Raw genomic sequence first — 16,068 nt, 5'->3', positions numbered from 1 at the left:
GCTAACTCATACGAGCCCATGGTAGGAACATACATAAAGGTAATTTCACAAAACAGCTGGCAAAGCTGGAAAGCAAACAAGGATTTAAATTATTTGCTTGATGAAATCCTTACTAATATATATTAGCTGATTGAAACTCAAGAACAAAAATTGGGATATAAACCAACCAACAGGATTAGGTATATAGTTGACTGGGGCCAAGTTGCTATACTACAGTGATTGCAATATTTTAGAGGAAGGTTTTAATGAAACCAAATATTACTTAGACTTTATTTAGATATTATGGACTTTGAGTAGTCCCAGTCATACCAGCAGAACTGTTTGTGCCATCATTGTAAGAGTCATCACCCAACCCATCATCACACACATAAAAGATTGGACAGAACTCGGTTTTGACGGCGTGAAAGAGTTTTTCACCAGTGGGGATTTCTGCAGTTGTCAAAGATATGGGGGTTCCTAACAAAGATGAGGTGAAGGAGTTCTATTACAGAGCTGTCTCCAAAACTGGCAGGAGCATAGCTCATCTGCAAACTGAGAAAAAGGTGTAGACTTGAAGGTTACCTAAGAACATCCCTTGTGTTAAAGTATCCTTGCAACAGATGGGAGAGAATAGAGCAGGCCACAGTGATTCTGGAGTTACTTATTTCAGGATCATTGAAGAGGAAAATGAGCTTGGGCACCATTTGCACCTGATAGGCAACTGCAGCGTTCTGACATCCATCTCTGTAAAAAAGCACAAGAACTATTAAAAGCTTTTACTGGAATGAACCAAATTTGCTGGGTTTCAGCTAAAAGGATTCTCAGGTTGCACTGATGCTTTGCACCTTTGACTTCTAATGTTGCCTTGGCAACATTTCAAACATTGTCAGACAAATTGAATATGTGTCAGCAATGGAGATCTGAAGACTTTGTGTGTTCTCTACCCTCCACATCTGCCCTCTCCCATGGAAACTGCTGCTTTTTAAAGAGTTCAAAGAAAACAACATTATTGAATTTTCAAGCAGTGAGTTGGTGGTAACACATGCTATTCTTGTAAAACTCAGCAAGGGACACCAGACTACTCTGCACAGAGCTTTCTGGTACCAAAAAGAAGGATTCTAGCACGCTGCTCTACTCAGCCCCTCTGCCATGCTGTGTCTCTTCAGATACATTTAACTCTAGTACAGCTGATTAGGAAAGTATACTGTTATAAAAAAGTCTTCCTGGGTTGTGTTTCGGTTTTAAACACAACTTCACTTCTAATTTGTTTTATTATTTCATACTCAGTTCAAACTTTCAGATTGCCCCTCCTCAGCAGATATTTTAACTTTGATTGTACAGCAGTAGTTCCATGTGAACTAGGTCACCATGTATAGCTTTTCCCAGTGTGGCCCCAAAGCCATCTCAGTGGTTGATCAAACCACTAAATCCAGCCTTGAAAGAGCAATACAGAAATGATTCACTACCAGAGTCCACTGATTCAAATGAGGATTGGACCCTGCATATCCACCTCACAGTTCCAGCTTTAGGTTACAGATGAGTTTGTCCCACATTTCCGATTCAAACACTAGCTTGTGTACCTGGAGGACTGCAAGATCTCCAGAAGATGTGAAAAAAGAGCAAGGTCAAGATTTTCTGGTGCTTTCATCCAAAGCTGAAAGACAAAGGAAAGCAGAGGTTTTACTGCTCTGCTGAGCTGAGAGGACAGTAACCTGTGGCGGAGAAACAAAGTAGTTCAGGGAGGATAACATCATAAACTCTCAGCTGTTTCTGCAATGGCAAACCGCAGGCACTGGGAAAACTCTGCCAGTGCAAGGAGCTGCTGCTCCTGAGGTAGCCCTGAGGAGCAGGCCCTCAGGGTCTGCCAGAACACTCCAGAAACTGCAGCGGGGCACAGTGGGGAGCCATGGGGACAGAGGACCAGCCATTCCAGGAGCTACCACCTCCCCAGGTGAGCCACAGTGTGGAAAATTACCACTCACCACCCCATCCAAATACTGGATCCAGGAGGTGCTATGGACACACCAAACTTCATACTATAAAGCCACCTTTAATACAGCCAAACACACAAAGTAACATCAACAGTTTTACCTCAAAGTTGCAGAGAACATACTGGAATGCACTATAATTCTTGATGACTGAAGACTCAAAGCCAAGCTCAGCTGTGCCCACTAGGGAGAACACTAACTGTAGGATCCTGTTGTTTAATAGATGTGTCTTCCTCTTCAATAGATAGGTCAGCAACTGAAAAAAAGCCTCAATAAGCATCTGCCGAGTATAAATGTGTATTTATAAACTAACATATAACACAATTTTTTAGACAAATTCACAGTTTACTTGGTTGTAGTAATTATGCATGCATGCATCTTACATAAGCATCATGAAGAAAGTGAAGAGTTCAGTCCAGGCATAAAATTCTTCACACTAAGTGAAACAGTAAGTTTTTGAAGGAGTTTGACAACTTTGTGGCATTGGACAGGAGCAAAATATGCATCATACAATGCTGAATGGAATTTACAAAAAGCAGAATACAAATATAATTGTAAATAACCACAGTAGGTTTTCTATACTACTCTTCATGGAGGTATTCTTAGTTGCTTGCAAATGGTGGTAGTTTAAAAGAAATATTAATGTTGACCTCTTCAAATGAAAGATATTGGTGTGAAAGATTGCCAGTTTCTTGACAGAGTCTGTCTTTGATTGTTCAATGAATTCCTGATACAGTGAGAAAAATGTTCATAAAGCCAGTACAGTTTGATTAGGTTGGGAGGAATAGACATGCATTTGAAAATACATATCAAGACATATTTTTATTAGTTGGCTGTTTAAAAAAACCAAAGGTTCAGACATCCAAAGAGCAAAATCACTCCATTGAAACATGATGATCAGTCACGTGGAGAGAACACTATTTAGCACAGAGTCAAAAGGAACAGTTCATACACAATCTAAAGACCAACATTCACCGACAAGAAAGGACTGGGCAAACAATATCTAAGTATGATAAATATATTCATATGAATCAGAATCGATTTATGAACAATTCACAAAATGGGAAAATGGAAAGTTGTAATAAATCATTCATGAAGCCCTAATGTTAACAGTCTTGTGTGGAACCACGTCTGTTAAAGAGTCTTCTCTGTTCCATAAGACTCTGCTTAGCCTACGTAGCATAAAATAATTGATACTGAACTGAAAATTCACACTGGAGCCTTAACACTTCCAATACTACATATATAGTTCTTAAATAAAACGAAACTCTTCAGTCTGCACAGGTTTTAGGTTTGAAAGATGAATTTAGGGCAGACCTAATCAATGAAATCCAGACAGCACCTGTTTATATCAGCACAATTCTGAATACACAGTAAAGACTGAGTCACAGGAATTCATTGTCAGCCCTACACTGGGCAGTCTGTAAAGAGGAATCTTATGCTGGATGAGCCAAGGAGAGGAAGTGGACCTGCCTGAGAAGTGGTCTCTTGTTGGAGGGATCAAGTGTGGTGGTAAAAGGTGAAGTGTGGGTCACTCACAAATCTGCTGCACTGGCTATTTAGTTTATTAGATCACATCTGACCAAGAGGCATCTGTCCTCACCTTCCCATCAGTAGAAATACTGTTATAGAGGTTCCCAGAGATTGTAAGCACAGGATTTAAAGTACTATCCTATATCTCCCTCTCAAAGATCTCATAACTTACAAAGTTCCAACCATAGAATCATAGAATAATTTGGATTCAAAAGGACCTTTAAAGATCAGCTAGCCCAACCCTCCTGCAGTGAGCAGGGACATCTTCAACTAGACCAGGTTGCTCAGAGCCCTGTCCAACCTGACCTTGAATGTTTCCAGGGACGGGCATGTACCACCTCTCTGGGCAACCTGTGCCAGTGTTTCACCACCCTTTTTGTAAAAAATTTCTTCCGTATATCCAGTCTAAATCTAACATCTTTCAGTTTAAAACCATTACCCCTTGTCCTATTGCAACAGGCCCTGACAAAAAATTTGTCCCCATCTTTCTTACAAGCTCCCTTTAATTACTGGAAGGCAGCAACAAGGTCTCCCCGCAGCTTTCTCTTCTCCAGGCTGAACAAAGACAACTCTCTCAGCCTTTCCTCATAGGAGAGGTGTTCCATCCCTCTGATCATTTTTGTGACCCTCCTCTCGACCCGCTCCAACAGATCCATGTCTTTCCTGTGCTGAGGGGTCCAGAGCTGGATGCAGGACTCCAGGTGGGGTGTCACCAGAGCAGAGTAGAAGGGCAGAAAGTGCTAAGAGCCAGGGTGTGCTTGGTTCATTGACTTTGATAGGTTTTGGGATAGGTTTTTTTTTTCTCCATGGGAAAGACTATAACCAGAAGGAATGAACAAAAGAGTATCTACCTGGTATCCATGCATGTGCCTCATCAATTTTTCACTCATTGGGCTACTGTTCAGGATGGAGGTCAGGACTTTGACAGCTGCATACATGGTGTGGTCATCACGAGCCATAGCAATGAGACCCAGGAGAATGGCGGGGCCTCCAATGAAGTTCAGGCTAGTAGCTGCTGGAGAGGACTGGAACACTCTTACTCCTAGAAAATTGCAGCATTACTCTACCAGGAAGTTACATGAATCAAATCTGTTATTGGACAGAGAAAGGCCCAATACTTAAAAAATATGAAACATGAAGTCATAGTGCATTTACCATATTGGCCCACAGCAACTGACCCAACAGTTCGCAAGGAACCTGAAAGGTGTCCAGCAATATTCTTAGCTAGGAATATCGGAGTTGAACTGTCCCGAGAGTTAACCCCAATCTAAAACAGATAAAAGAGACATCCTCAGAAAAAACATGGCAGTATTGGGGAGACAAAAATTAACAAGTGGTCTTTAGGTTATTTTATTACTTTTAGACTATAAGAACCAAATATTTTTTTTTCCTTCAAAGTTGACTGTTAGGACAAACATTCACCCACCTAAAATATCCCACAACACCATTATTTTGTCGTGTCAGTAGGCCTGGCATTGGCAGGAAGTCTAGAATAGTATGTGAAAGGTCACTGTGAAGGCATTCAGAAATCACAGGCTGAAACAGATAATCATTAGACCTGAAATTTATGGCTTCTGTTGCTGTTTCAGGAAAGGCTTTTAACATTGTGTTCACACTGTCCAATCTATTCCTCTCCACAAATGAAAACAAAACCAGGAGTAGAATGGAGTTGAATAATGGGAAGAGAAGCTGGAAAAGAAGTCACTGAAAGTACATAACTAAGATAAAGTCACAAACTTTGCTTTAGGAAAACATTCATAAATAACAGAAAACCTGTTTAAGACAAATGAAGGAAATTTGTGACCTCTTTGGCAATTAGCCGGCCATCCACCTCATTGTAGGAGCTCTTTATGTCTTGGACCGTAGTGAGAGATGAGCACATGGCATTGATTCCAAAAGAAATCTTCTCTTCTGCCACCAGAGGTGCAGGATTATGATCACTGTACTTGTCCTCACCTAAAACAAGAGACACTATAAACCTCTTAAGGAACTTCGCATGCTCAACATGTGAGACAGGAGAGAGGCAGATAAAAAACAACTGGAGGAAACCAAAGTTTAGATAGGAATTTGATTTTGACTTAACTATAATCAGAAAAAAGCCCTCATCCTTTGTAACACAATCTATAGCAGCTTGTCAGAGCAAGCACGAACAGGAGATGCACTTGGCTTGTCTCCTCTGGTTACTGCTTTGTGTAGAACCTACATCCTCTCCCAGTATCTCATGAAGCTCAGAGAAGTCCAAAATAAAACTTTCTCTGTCCAGAAAATATAAACAAACTTTCTGGGCAGAGAAAACATTTCAGAGGCCTTCTATGTTACTGGGACTTTTCCAGGGGTGTTGGGAGCAAGGATTCATGTGGAAGAAAAAGGACAGAGGCAAAAGTCCAGAGCTGCCAACTCACAACATATGGCAAGCTTCTAAAAAGTACCAGATTCAGTAGTTTAATGATGGTAAGAAATTCTCACATGCTTTCCTTTGAAGAATTTTCTATTCCTGCTTGCACTTGGAAAAACTATGTGTACCTTTCTTTTTAAAAAAAATAAAATTGTATTTTTGACAATTTTATAGACTGGGAAAACAGTTGATTTGTGAAGCTGTTTACTTATGCTGGTGACACAGCCCTTACAGGTGAAAAGAATTAGCATGTATTCCGCATGAAGATTAACTAGAAGTAAATGCCCCAAGACTGTATCACCTATTTCCTTTCCAGTAGGACACAAACTTATGGCTAAGCCTCTGCACACCTGCTGATGATTAGTGAGAAGCAATAAGATACTGGTGAGATGGGACACAACACTGCTGAAACCATTCAAACTGCTGTTCACAACAAGGTCATAAATCCATTTTAAGGAATAAACCATAATATTTGGGGGGTTTATGATGAAATGCTTTTTCAGTTAATATTTCCATTAGAAGAGTTTATTTGGATATTTTGATGGAATACTGAGATGTAAGGTACCACCCTGGTCCTTTCCCTCCCCTGACCCCCCAAAAAAATAAATAAGGAAAAAAGAGGCAGGGAGGTTAGAAGAGAGAGAGATCGTTTCACAATCATGAGATCACATCTTGTATAGTGCCTTGTGATTTCCCTGCATTAAGGCATCACTGGAGTCAGTTGGCCGCAATCCATGGTTAGTATTGAAGTTCAGCTGGGAAGATCAGTGTGCAGAGAGCAAGCACCCAGACTTCATAAAGACTCAACACTTCAAAAATCAAATCCTGCTTCTTGTATTGGTAATACCTTTACTTTAGGGCTGTATTTGATATTTCTCTTTCAACAACCCCTTCCCATGCTTCACTTGGAGATTTCTTTTGCCTAGATAGACAGCATTCTGAAGGAGTATTTTCAGCCAGTCTTTCCACTTTATTTTAGGTTAGAGCATCACCACGTGAGATTAATCTGCTCTTTTCAAATGGGAGACAGGCACCCCATTTCATCCCAAGATCTAGTACAGAGGTGAATGCTCTACTTGTTGAACAAACAGTGATCAATAACTGAAATGTTTTGTCTGCCTGCTTAATAATTGAAGCTAACAGTATACTTTAGTTAAAAAGCCTCTTCATTAAATAGAATGTAACTTATTTCCCTACTCGTCTCTCCCCTGTGCTCTGTCCTACTCCGCAAGTATTTGCAATTAAAGATGATGATCTTTTTCTGCCATGTTTTTTCTGTAGAACCATAAATGCAGAATGTTTCTGTTAAAGCTGCTGCTTTAATGCTTATCCAACAGAAACCGCAATCTTATATCTCCTCAAGGACACGTTATCCCTCTTTACTCTCCAGCTCTCTCTACTGCTTGATACTTGCCCTTCTTTTTCTGCCCAATTTACTGTATGTTGCAAGATCCTCACAGTATCTTAACACAATCCTGTACAACACTCAGTAACACAGAGTTCCAGGCTTTTAAAGAGAGCTCTAGGTACAGTTGGAGTACTAATAGCAGCACATAAGAACAAAAAGAGCATTACCCTGACAAAAAAATAGTGGTGGATATAAGAATTATCACAAACCTTGAAGCTGTACTGCTTGGAAATTGCTACAATACCGTGGGCCAAGCTTATTAATCATGTCTATGGTTTCCATAGAGATAGCTTCTTCAAACAAGTAGGTGGGGCCAAGACGCCAGGTCAAGGAGGACTTCTGTTTCCAAATTCGAGGAGTAGCTATGTACCCATAAACATCTATAAAGGAAGAGGGTTCCATGGATATACAGCTACCTGGTAAGAACTGGAGATACTGCATCTGCAACAGAGGAAGAATTCACTGAGAAGACCCAACACACTCGGGGTGCCTTAAGGTCTTGTCCCTGGAAGGTACTGCCTCCTGCCTGCTTCCTCAACAAAGTCTCAATCAGCTGTGCAATATAACTATCAGCTACTGTTTAGAGATCGGACTTTCAGAAGTATCACAAACATAAGCATTCTGGAAAGTTCAAGTCTACTTTTGCTTCAAAAATCACAGTCAAAATCATTTCAGCTGTTGGCAAAGAAAACCCTGTCTTGACACCAGACTTATTTTTCCTTTTCTAAACTGCATAGATCAGACGGTGACTTTCAACACAGTAAGCCAAGTTACAGATTGCACCTTGTACTAGGCACCCAGAGGATAAATTTTTTTTTGAGCGTGAAGTGTCCAAGTGCATCAATCAGCTTCAGTGAAAGCTATTGTTTAGTAAATTGGACCATTTATTTCTGGTACCAAAATAAGGATTAAACCTCCTAAATTGAGTCTATTATTTTATTTAAATGTGGACAGCTCCAGTAGCAAGTAGTTGGATTTTTTTTTGGTAGAGAGAAACTGTATTGTACTTCTAGCCTTTGCCCTGCCTTTAACAATTTGCTGTTAGGATAAGACTCCTAGTATTTACTGATCTCTGACTACTGAAATGTAGAAGGCAGGGCTGGTCAATATTAGGAGGTAGGACTTGATACTTGAGTGAACAAATACTAGGTATGATGCAACAGTGACCCACCCACACTATCCTTCCACAGCTCCACCACCCAAAAATAGCTTTTGGTATTGTTAACAATTTTAGTGCCATTCTAATATCTTACACTATCTGTTCTTCACTGTACATATCAAGATGAAGGCTTGCATCATGTCATAGACCCCAGCACTGGGACCATCTTTTATTTACTAAAGACTTGTTTTATTTATTACGAGCTGTTTCACTGCATGTTAAACACATTTGCTTTGAATTCTTTAATCAATTGCAATGCTTAGGCCTAGTTTTATTGATGACTTTCAGTCTCATTTGAAGCAAGGCAAATTAAATTAAATTTTCATTCTTCAAATGGATATAGGTCCCAAAAGGCATTTAGAAGACAGATCATTTTTCTCAAGTATGGGAAAGAGAATATTTGGAATTAAACAGGTCGCTTTTACAAGAGAAGTATAAAACACACAAATGAGCTTTGCATGTGTTGAGATTGATTTGAAATATGAGAATAAGAGGTAAGAGACCACGGTTACAAGTTTCAGCTAATAAAAGGTTTCTATTCAAAAACAAAACCAAAAAACCACCACACCAATCAGAGCTGCAATAGAAATAGGCTGCGTTTTCAGCATTGCCAGGCTGGAGCATTCAAAATCCAAAAATGAAATCTCAGAAATACTTTGAGATTAGCTTGAAAACCAGGAGTATGATGATAATGACAATATAAACCAGGGATTCTTCTCATTTATCCTGTAAAGTATGAACACTTTAGGTGCATTTGGATTGCCTTCTCGTGATATCTCATGCAATCTGAGAAATTAACCATCAGAGAAGTGACTCCTATGCAACAAGATCACTAGAAATGACACATTAGGGAAAATAATAGCTACACCAACATCTGCAATGAACTTATAAGTTGGTATCCTTGAAATTTACAAATTTGTCCTAACTGAAACATTTCTTTCATTTCTATTCACTCAAAAAAGAAGTATTATTTTAATTCAAGAGCTATCTCATACACTGAATGACTAACTCGGAGGAACACCTATCTGTTTCCGAATGCTTAGAGTGCCAGTGGGAAAAAGGCCACTTACTCATCAGGTGATTGTTCAATGGATATAACAGGAAGACGACAGCTTAAAACAAGTCTGTCTAAGACACCTGAGGAAATTCCATCCATCTTGGGATTCTTTCAAAGAGCTAGCCAGTCACAGAACCTTATTTCTCTGTGACTTTTCCGCTGTTCCAAGCCTTTCTTCAAAAACAGAGGCTCCTTACATAATTCACCACCTTTGCAGGTTTTAGCCTAAATCCAAAGCACCTTTGGTTTAGGATTCTCAAGAACACCTTAATACGATGCACTTTTTATAGCTGAGAAGTTCTGAAAATCTTGGGTGTAAACTGAGAGATCCTTAAAATCACTAGTCATCTAAGAAGAATTCAGTCGAAGTGTAAAACTGTATTTCATCAGCATAACTCTAAGCTACCTGCAAATCAGGTAACTACAACTCTTACACGAGTGCCACCACTCAAAATCACTCTGTTTATCTGCATGCTGAGGTGGGAGGGAGGAACTGGTTCAAAGCAGCAGTATAAGCTGATAACATACTTCTGAAAAGCAGCACAAAGACATCCTAGATTGTATGGGTTTCTGACTCCACTCACTCACAGCGCAGTGGCACATGTTGTATATGCAAACCACCATGCTTTGAGTCTCTCAGGTAAATATTGAGAAGTCATGGTATGTGCATGGGGAGATGAAAATGAAAAGCAATGGAAGGCAAATGTCAGACTATGACAAATCTATGCAGTGAGCCTTTACCTTTGCAGAGCCAAGCGTTTGACCATTTATATAAGCTGACACAATGCAGTTCTTCTTTGCTTCCTTAGCAACAGTCACTGCGAGATGTAGCCACTGGCCTGTGACCAGCAGGCTGCCACAGCCAAACTGGACCTGCCCTGGAAATTGGGAGGGGTTTAGGACCTCTCCCTCAGGCTCCATGATATCTGTAACAGCAAAAACAGGGGGAAGTCAACAGAAAGTCTCCCTCACCTTCCCCTGCCTCTGGAACACAACTATCAAATGTGAAACAAAGAACATGACTCTCTGTGGGTATCGAGTGATTTGGTGCTATTCTGTTCATTGTGTTTAAAACATTCCCTGAAGGTCTATGATCAGGACCTAAGACTTGCACAGCTCTCAAGATCCCTCTGCTGTACAGCGTGCCATGCTCCCAAGTAACACCTGCTAGCTGCCTCAGCGATGCAAAACTAGACTGAACTAGGACAAAGCCAGCACATTCTATGAGGAGAATCCCTCAGGGTATTCACTGAGTTAGCTCACACAGAAAAAATATCCTAGCGAATTCATGAGATGATAAAACTCTGTACACTAATTTGTATTTTTTATTAAAAGAGGCAAGATGGGATTTTTTAATGTCATCTAAGGGAGTCAGAGCACTAACACAATGTCAGCTGTGCATGAAAAATCCCAGCTACTATTCCCACTCCTTTCGTAACCTCCTCTGCAATGTTCAATCACATTCACATTTGAAGTACCTACTGTACTCAATAAGGAAAAAGGGATAAACATCAAGAAGGAAAAAAGATTAATAGGCTGGCATGGTAGAAAATATTCTAAAAGTGAGGAGAGGAAATAAGCTGATTAGGAAGACAGATCACTCTCGAACTCCTCATTCCTACTCTCCAACCCTGCCTAATGCCACACAGAACAGGCAGGAACCAGCTGGTTCAAGTCCAGTCCCCACAACTGCACACAACCATGTAACTGACATTCAAAACTTCTCCTTAAAATTTCTGTAAGTTTTATCCTATGTTGGAGGTCACATTTAATAATTCTCAGTGCCTACAGCATTGTCTCATTAATGTGCTGGGTATTTATAAGAAGAGGAAACTTGTTAATGAAAAAATCCAGATAATCAGAGGACACAGCACTGCGGTGTGACTGAGAAAAGCTTTACCGAGTGGCTGGAATTCCACTTCTTCTGTGGAAATGGCCAAAGAACGGTCCTGCGGGAAGAAGCATACTGAAAAGCAAACAAATTCTTGCTCTGTTCTCGACATGTGCCTCACAACCGTGAGGAAACGGAGTGGGTGACTGTTTTGCACCAAACCAAACTTGCTAACCAGAAACCAGCAGGACAGTGTCAGGCCATTTGAGGGAGGGAACATTCTGGTGCCTGTAGACAGGAAACAAAAAGGCAGTAAGGAAGTTGGTTTCCCTGTGCAGACATTAGCAAACTGCTTTCTGTTTCATTTGTAGCCCAAGCATGTAAGAACCAACATTAGAATATGAGGTTTAATTTCTGTTCTGTTAGATTTCACTGCCTGTCTTCAATATCATAGAGACTGCACATGAGTGTGTGCACATGTATAAATGACCCAAAATTGACTGATGAGAAATGACTACTAGATCTCCATGCCACAGAGCTCATCAAATGGGGAGCACTCAGCCAGAATCAAGTTTTCTCAAAGTTCACAAAATTCAGGAAGCAAAAGGTACAACCATTTCCAAGTTCACCCAATAGAGGATTTCGATCTATAGGAGAATCTAATTTCATGTTATGTGACAGTTTCTATTCCTTCCGTGGGAGATTACCCTAAAATCTGGTGGCTCTTACTTATAAAGACTGTTTTCTTAGCAGTCTGCTTTAAATTTGTATTGCTAATGATAATGCTATTGCATCACACTATTAAACTGCATGTGATACTGCATTTTGGTGAGCAGTCTGAGTAATACAGCTCAGAACTACGCTGGGACACAGAGATGGAAGTGTATGGAAACACATAGTTTAGTTGCTGCCATTTCTTACAAATGTTGAATGGTTTCAGTGGGGTTGAAAATTCTGTGCTTTCAGGAAGCTGTAGGTGAGTCATAGTGCTTACCCATGCCAATTCCTCCTGAGACAGATTTCTCTGCACTGGGTCCCATGACAGTGGCCAAGGTAGGGAGGTATAAACACCTAGAAAGGCAAGCAAGCATACATACATAGGAAAGGTAAAATCACCCCTGAAGGTCACCAGTGACTTACTACTGCAGAATCGTGGTAGAAAGGCAGAATCTAGGCTATTAGCAATAAGACACTACCAAAAGAGATTGGCAACATTACTTCAAGGCCGGCAGCGATAGGGCACAAGGATTGACGAAGACAGAGAGATAAGTGGTTAGTTGCTGTGTCCAGAATAAGAACTTGGAGACTGCAGAGCAGCTAAAGAGAAAAGCAACAGCAACTATACCCATATCCCTCCATGGACATGTCAAACTCCACAAACGATGGAGCCAAAGCAGTGCTGCGGAGCTGGAAGTTTCGAGGTGACGTCATGGAGATGAGACTCATTGCAGTCTGGAGTGCCACTGCAGATGCCTTAGACATCCAAGGAGAGCCCCTGACAGGCACAGCTGTCTGAGGATCAGTTTTATTGTCCACCATGTCCTCTTCTGAACCTACAAGATCAACATAGTGCCTAACCAGACCAGTGTCTGCAATACTTTTCTCAAACATAGGCTTTGCCTGTATTCAGTTCATCACTGCTAAGAATAGTGCTGCATGGTCTTCAAATAACAAATCCTCAGCAGCCTGCAGAAATCCTCAGCAATACACAAAAATATTGTTCTGAAGGAATTTCAAAATGGGAAGCTGGCAGGATAGAAGAGCTTCCAGAAGTGATAGCTGTATTTTCTCCCCACACATCTTCAGGCATCTCCAAACTTCACCTCTAGTAAAAAAGGTTCCTGACCCATTGGTTGCAATTTTCTTGTACACAAACCATTCAATTCTGCCATAAAAAAATGGTTACAATCAACATGTGGGAGAGGATCTGAGGAATGACTGCAAAGAACATAAGACTCGAATTTGCATCATGCTCTATCAGGTGTCTCGTAGGCATGAGAACAGCTTAAGTGCCAAATACTGCTACTGTAGCCCTTCACCTGCAAAGTATGTTAGAACAGGGAAAAGACTTAGATGGAAAATGGCCTGTATAAGCAAGGCAGACTCCTAGGATATCCTACGGATTACAAAAAGCAGTGCTCTTTATTTCTAGCTATAAACCACAGGGAAAACATGCTGCAAACCCAGGAGACACTCTCCTTAGTCTGTGGAATATTAGTATTTTTATAGATTGTTTCCATGTCTGATCCAGCAAAGTCTGTATCAGCATCTGGCTTCAGCACACGTATTATAATTTGATCTCTGCTGGTCATTAGATCAGCTCTCAGTGTTGGTCAAGTACCACCCAACCTGGGCAATATCCAGTCTAAAACATCCAGGCATACTCGACCTTCGCTGTGACTGTCTTGGAGCAAATTACTCCAGCAGCAGTTTCATGTTACTACAGAAACATCTATAACCTAGCCATCATATCAGCAACAGGCTGTTCATTGTGCGCTTACCTTCATTCCAAGCTGCACCAGTTGAATCACACCCCTGACATGAAAGGGCATCGGTCTTGTTTTTGCTGGGCCTGGAAGGTAGTGATAGAGAACCTCCCAACCAAAGAAATTTCCTAATGTGAATAAAAAGAAGAAAGCAACCAAAAAAAAGAAAAACAATCAAGCCAGACACTTTGGAGTCATAGCAACCATGCAAACACAGTTCAGTGCTCTAGAGACCAACTTTCTTATTGGATACCAAATTTTAAAGACATCCCAAAGAAATTGACGGAGCACTGGAACAGGCTGCCCAGGGAATTTGTGGAGTCTCCTTCTCTGGAGATATTCAAGACCTGCCTGGACAAGGTCCTCTGCAGCCTGCTGTAGGTGACCCTGCTTCAGCAGGAAGGTTGGACTAGATGACCCACAGAGGTCCCTTTCAACCCCTACCATTCTGTGATTCTGTGAAATCAGAAGGAACATTTTCCATTGTATCATCACAAATATTTCTTTTGCTTTACACTTCCCCTTTCAAAGTTTTCCTATTGAAAAAAATCACAGGTTTATTTTTTTTCAGCAATACATTTGAATACTAGTAATTTTTCATTACAACATCTACGGGGTTTTTTTTGGGGGGGGTGGTTGCTATTTTTTTTAAGAAATTCTGTTCCGTTTTTGAGTAAAATAAATCACATCTTCCACTGCATGTCCAACTTTACCTGCACTGTGATCTTTATTAGGTACTCTCATGCCTAGCATTTGTTAGCATTCTAGAAGAAAGTACCTCCTCAAAGTAGAAACAAGAGAGACTGAGAAACAAGACCACACTTTTTAGTTCTGCATCTGCCATTGACATGGATTTGAGCTAAGTCACTTTTACTCTTCAGGAAACCAGCTTCTCCATATGAACACCAGGAAAGGATAACCCTAGTTGTTTTGTAATTACTTCATTAGTTACCATTCCTAAATGGTTTTATAACCCCCTGCAGAGAGGTGATGCAGCGTAACACTACAGACTCATACCATCTTCAGCAAGGCATTTAAGCATATACCCTGTGATTAATATGTAAGTAGTATTAACAGAGATTTGAAACAAGAAGTCTTGCTGAGTTAGAGAACTACATGAAGTATCTAATTATGACACAAACTTTGCAAAAAAAATTGCACCACTAAAGCAAATTGGTTCCATTAGATACAATTTGGTACCTTAACACATATGGCTCAATAGCCTGTGACGCAAGCTTCTCAAACACTCGAGTGAGGGGCAGATGCAGTGGATGGCTCTCATTGCGGAAGGCATCCTGACAGGAAGTTATAATGGTGCTCAACAAGCCAGATCCACACATCACCTGACGACTCTTCTCTGACTTCACCAGGGACTGGATATGATCAACCACAGCACACTGGATTTCCTGTGAAAGCTGAAATGGACACAGAACTGAAGCCAGTGGGCTGGAACTAAAACTGTACATGGTGACTGATATTTGTTCTTTTATTTTGTTTCAATTGTCAGACCTCTGGGTGTAAAAATCTGGCCTAGAAAAGAAGCCTCTAAGGCCAGAGGCTCAAGTGCAACTGCATGGCTGTTCTATAAAGCTCTGCACATGAACAATGTGCATATATCCATCTGAGTAGCTGTTCGGCCATCCGCAGTTGAGCTTTCCTGCCACAGCACTATGGTAGTGAAAGAAGAGAAGATCAGCTCTCATTCAAAAGAAGTGACGACCACCAAGCACAGGTTATTATGCATAAGCTCCAAGACCAACAGAGTAACTCAGTAAATACTTAGCACTAAGCACTTGGAGAGTCATACTGACACAGAATCATAGGTTGGAAAAGACCTCTAAGATCATCAAGTCCAACCATCCACTCAACAACACCATGCCTACTAAACCATATCCCAAAGTGCCACATCTACAAGTTTTTTGAACACCTCCAGGGACGGTGGCTCAACCACCTCCCTGGACAGCCTATTCCAATGTCTGACCATGATCTAGTCTTTGTTCTAAAAGCATGATTCTTAAACAAAACTGTATCTAACAATATCATGAAACACTTAAATTGTAAACACTTCTCTACATGTTTTGCTGAATTGAAGCTTTACTTCATTATTGCTTCGTAATGGTCTTAAAGATGTATCTCCATTCTCATAAATTATCTTTAGTGCAATTTGTTCCCAATTAGGAATGGAACCTGCCCCATTGACCTAACTAGATCTGACACAAAACTAACCGTGCA

At 40.6% G+C, this 16,068-nt stretch overlaps 1 protein-coding gene across 9 annotated transcripts in view; it reads right to left on the bottom strand.

Annotated features, from left to right (window-relative positions):
* The window catches only part of WDFY4 (WDFY family member 4), a 146,424-nt gene that overhangs the window by 95,807 nt on the left and 34,549 nt on the right, over positions 1 to 16,068 (bottom strand). For 5 of the 9 annotated variants that reach the window (XM_075423362.1, XM_075423366.1, XM_075423364.1 and 2 more), the window contains exons 14-26: positions 15,037 to 15,251; positions 13,852 to 13,964; positions 12,696 to 12,903; positions 12,345 to 12,421; positions 11,420 to 11,638; positions 10,261 to 10,445; positions 7,513 to 7,744; positions 5,305 to 5,456; positions 4,656 to 4,767; positions 4,352 to 4,542; positions 2,071 to 2,223; positions 1,560 to 1,633; positions 562 to 723 (exon numbers count right to left, since the gene is read on the bottom strand). In XM_075423362.1, coding sequence (XP_075279477.1) covers positions 562 to 723; positions 1,560 to 1,633; positions 2,071 to 2,223; positions 4,352 to 4,542; positions 4,656 to 4,767; positions 5,305 to 5,456; positions 7,513 to 7,744; positions 10,261 to 10,445; positions 11,420 to 11,638; positions 12,345 to 12,421; positions 12,696 to 12,903; positions 13,852 to 13,964; positions 15,037 to 15,251 — 2,093 coding nt within the window. Of the gene's footprint in view, positions 1 to 561; positions 724 to 1,559; positions 1,634 to 2,070; positions 2,224 to 4,351; positions 4,543 to 4,655; positions 4,768 to 5,304; positions 5,457 to 7,512; positions 7,745 to 10,260; positions 10,446 to 11,419; positions 11,639 to 12,344; positions 12,422 to 12,695; positions 12,904 to 13,851; positions 13,965 to 15,036; positions 15,252 to 16,068 lie in introns of those variants that run through there. The other 4 variants (XM_075423365.1, XM_075423363.1, XM_075423369.1 and 1 more) reach the window with 4 other exon arrangements.

The sequence above is a fragment of the Opisthocomus hoazin genome, chromosome 6, assembly GCF_030867145.1.
Source record: "Opisthocomus hoazin isolate bOpiHoa1 chromosome 6, bOpiHoa1.hap1, whole genome shotgun sequence".
Taxonomy (NCBI): domain Eukaryota; kingdom Metazoa; phylum Chordata; class Aves; order Opisthocomiformes; family Opisthocomidae; genus Opisthocomus; species Opisthocomus hoazin.
Note: the sequence above shows the minus strand (reverse complement) of the source record. Positions and strands in the feature narration are given on the sequence as shown.